Here is a 3,700-nt window from a genome sequence, read left to right as displayed (position 1 = left end):
CTTCTGAAAAACTCAGGCAAACTATTGCACTGCCAGAAACAAACCCGATGATGCTCAAGACTCGCATCAATCTCCAGAGGCAGACAGACACGCAAATGTAACGGTGCATATACTTTTAAAACGAATCGTTTTTTTTTTTTTTTTATTCAGTGTCTTTTATTATTATTCTTTTTTTATTAATGCATTGTGAAGTTGACATTGTACGAATATGCACGCTCCACTGTCACTGCTGATGCAGATGTGATGCTGCGCGACCAGACGAGTGAGTATGAGCTGTAATTCCACATGATGTGCTTGGGACGACAACAGCCTTTCCTTATAGGACCGATGCAAACGCTTTAAAACCACTTTTAGGAAAACTAGTAGAAGAAATATGTTTGTCTTAACGCACAAGATGGAACGGGGACAAATCGGACGCCTGAAACGTGAGAAGTGCGCTCGAATTGAGATGCGCTGAACGCAACACAATACTGGATGTATACAGGAACGCACCGCAAAGAGGACTTTGTCGCCAGTTAAGTGAAGCCCTTTGGCAAAAAAAGCTCGGGGAAAAAAAGGAGCGGAGAAATTTAATTCGACAGAAACGATGTGAAATGAGCGTCTCTTGTTGTTTCTCAAACGAACTGTCACCCGTTCCCTCTCTGTAACAGAGTCTGCTTTGGGAACAACATGACACGGACGCGCTGTCATTAGCGGGGACAAATCAGACCAACGCAGCAGCAATCTAATCAATACTATCGATAAGCTTATATATAAGGCTAATCATCACGCCTGCCTATGTTTGCTTAACCTGTTTTGGAGAGTATGCTGTGGGACCACGAACAAACTGACAAGGTATGAAAGCAGAAATTAATTTGATGCTAATATTTTTATAAGCATGATTAAGTAATTACTAGACTAAATGTATGTCTTTTTTCTTCTTTTGGTCATATTATGTTCATTGGGAAGGTCTGTGGGAGATCATGGATCCGTTTTTGAGCTCTTCAAGAGATTTTAACATTGAAATTATGATATTTGTTTTGCAAGATGACTGCTACAGTCAGCATAGCAACGGACAAAGCAGATCAACTAGTTGCTCCGATTCCTGTGTAAGCACTCTTGGTTTGGTCTGGAATTATGGGGTGACTGCTCATTCGACTCGGTGAAAAAGCCATGGATGTGAACTACTCCACGGTTCTGGACAGCAGTGTGTCGCAGCGCGGTTCGTCGAAGCGAGTTCTGACTGGTTGTTTTCTCTCGCTCCTCATCCTGACCACCTTACTGGGCAACACATTGGTCTGCGCTGCCGTCACAAAGTTTCGCCACCTGCGCTCAAAAGTCACCAACTTCTTTGTTATATCGCTGGCTATTTCTGACTTGCTGGTGGCCATTTTGGTGATGCCATGGAAAGCGGCCACCGAGATTGTAGGTTTTTGGCCATTCGGCGCCTTCTGCGATGTCTGGGTGGCCTTTGACATCATGTGCTCCACCGCCTCCATCTTGAATCTGTGCGTCATCAGCGTGGACCGCTACTGGGCCATTTCTAGCCCATTTCGCTATGAGCGCAAGATGACGCCCAAAGTGGCGTTCATCATGATAAGTGTGGCATGGACGTTGTCCATCCTTATCTCCTTCATCCCAGTGCAGCTAAACTGGCACAAAGCCCAGACAACCAGTTACACAGAGCTGAACGGCACCTACGGCGAGCTTCCCCCAGACAACTGCGACTCCAGCCTTAATCGGACATATGCCATCTCCTCGTCCCTGATCAGTTTTTACATACCTGTGGCCATTATGCTGGTCACTTACACCCGCATCTACCGCATCGCTCAGATACAGATACGCCGGATCTCTGCGCTAGAAAGAGCGGCCGAGAGCGCCAAGAACCGCCACAGTAGCATGGGTAACAATGGCAGTATGGAGTCCGAAAGTTCCTTCAAGATGTCCTTCAAGCGTGAAACCAAAGTTCTCAAGACCCTCTCGGTCATCATGGGTGTTTTCGTGTTCTGCTGGCTGCCCTTCTTCGTCTTGAACTGCATGGTTCCTTTCTGCAACCCGAACGAGAGCGAGAGCGACTTCTTGTGCATCAGTTCCACCACCTTCGATGTCTTCGTCTGGTTCGGTTGGGCCAATTCCTCACTCAACCCCATAATCTATGCCTTCAATGCTGACTTCCGCAAGGCGTTCTCCATCCTGCTGGGCTGTCATCGGCTCTGCCCGGGCAGCAACGCTATAGAGATTGTGAGTATCAACAACAATGGTGGCCCTCCGTCTACTTCTCAGTATCAGCCTAAGGGCCACATCCCCAAAGAGGGCAATAACAGCAACTATGTGATCCCTCACAGTATCCTCTGCCAGGAGGAGGAGACCCAGAAGAAGGAGGACGACTCTGGGATAAAGACCTTTGAGAAACTGTCACCTTCCATGTCGGGTAACTTGGATAGCGATGCGGAAATCTCGCTAGAAAAGATCAACCCCATAACACAAAACGGGCAGCACAAATCCGTACCCTGCTGAGTACTGGGTGAGATTTGACCCCAACAAAGAATCCTTGTTTCTATACGGTACTGAATCCAAAAAAAGCTTCACTGAGGACCTTAATAACAATTCTTGGACTAAATGAAACTTGCGGGAAAACAAACGAATGTTCCAATTGAAGGCACTTTATTCTGGATAACTATCTGCAAAATATTCGCAGCATTTATTATTGACTTTAACAGGTCAGTTGTCGCAAGACATCAATGGAAAGTAATGTGAATAAACCATGTATGCATATGTATACATATGATGAATTTGAGATGTGTATACATGTGCATGCCCATGTGGTTGTGGTTAAACTACTGTTGTTAGTATAAGGACAAGAGTTAGGTCACTAGTAAAATATCTTGTAGGTGAGTTTGCGTAAATGGCTCACAAGTAGTGAAACTTGGTTGCGTCTACTGTCGACAATAAAATGTACATAGTGTTGTTTATATTTTTCACCATTTATCAGAGTTGGCTAAGTCAACATCTCCATACGCTGCTAGTTGTGAAATTGTATGTGCAAACCACCCCATAATGTGACTTGAGAGCAGTAGCCATTCTTACCTTGTCTTCTGTGTGTGCGTTGGTGTGATGTCAAAGAAGTCAGGGGGCAGTGGATTTTTCTGCTATGTGATTTATCAGCTGTGGAAGTGGCCATGAAATTTGGATGTAATTTTTAACGCTTAGATGTCAAAGAACTCTCCCAACCCCCTTCCTCACCATTAGCCCTACACATGTCACAGTGCAGGACAGCACAGGGAAAATATGATCCCAGCAGTAATCTCACCGGTCGTTACCTACATTTCAATCGTCATTATGCTCACATATATACTTGTATCCATCACAGGGTGTATTTAAATGTTAGAAGTCGTCTCATGTGGATCCTAGTTCTGCTTTTCCTCTTTAAATCCATCCACTTTAAACGTACAAAAGTAGTTGCAGGCACCACGGCTGCCTTTAAACCGTTTCTTTTGCCAACTCTATGTGGATGAACTTTGCTCTAGGACAGTGTGGAATACCACTAATGCACAATGGAAAAATGTAATTACTGCATCTTATGCAACACATCTGTCCAGCCACCCAGAAAGATGTTGTGACCTTGCCGGAAACACCATAGGAAGCACTCTGTAGGTCTTTCTAGTGCGTCCAAGCATATCCAGGATGAAAACCATCTTGCATCATGCATATAGTTTATTGT

The 3,700-nt window shown here is 44.8% G+C and overlaps 1 protein-coding gene across 1 annotated transcript; it reads left to right on the top strand.

The window, feature by feature from the left end:
- The first annotated feature begins 225 nt into the window (after positions 1–225).
- Positions 226–2,962, top strand: drd1b (dopamine receptor D1b). Its single transcript, XM_084386699.1, has 2 exons — positions 226–834; positions 949–2,962. The coding sequence occupies exon 2, from the start codon at positions 1,153–1,155 to the stop codon at positions 2,494–2,496; it is 1,344 nt and encodes a 447-aa protein (XP_084242825.1). The 5' UTR covers positions 226–834; positions 949–1,152; the 3' UTR covers positions 2,497–2,962.
- Positions 2,963–3,700: the final 738 nt, after the last annotated feature.

Source organism: Rutilus rutilus (assembly GCF_951802725.1).
Source record: "Rutilus rutilus genome assembly, chromosome: 18".
Taxonomy (NCBI): Eukaryota; Metazoa; Chordata; class Actinopteri; order Cypriniformes; family Leuciscidae; genus Rutilus; species Rutilus rutilus.
The sequence above is the reverse complement of the archived record's forward strand: the minus strand, read 5'-3'. Positions and strand labels throughout refer to the sequence as shown.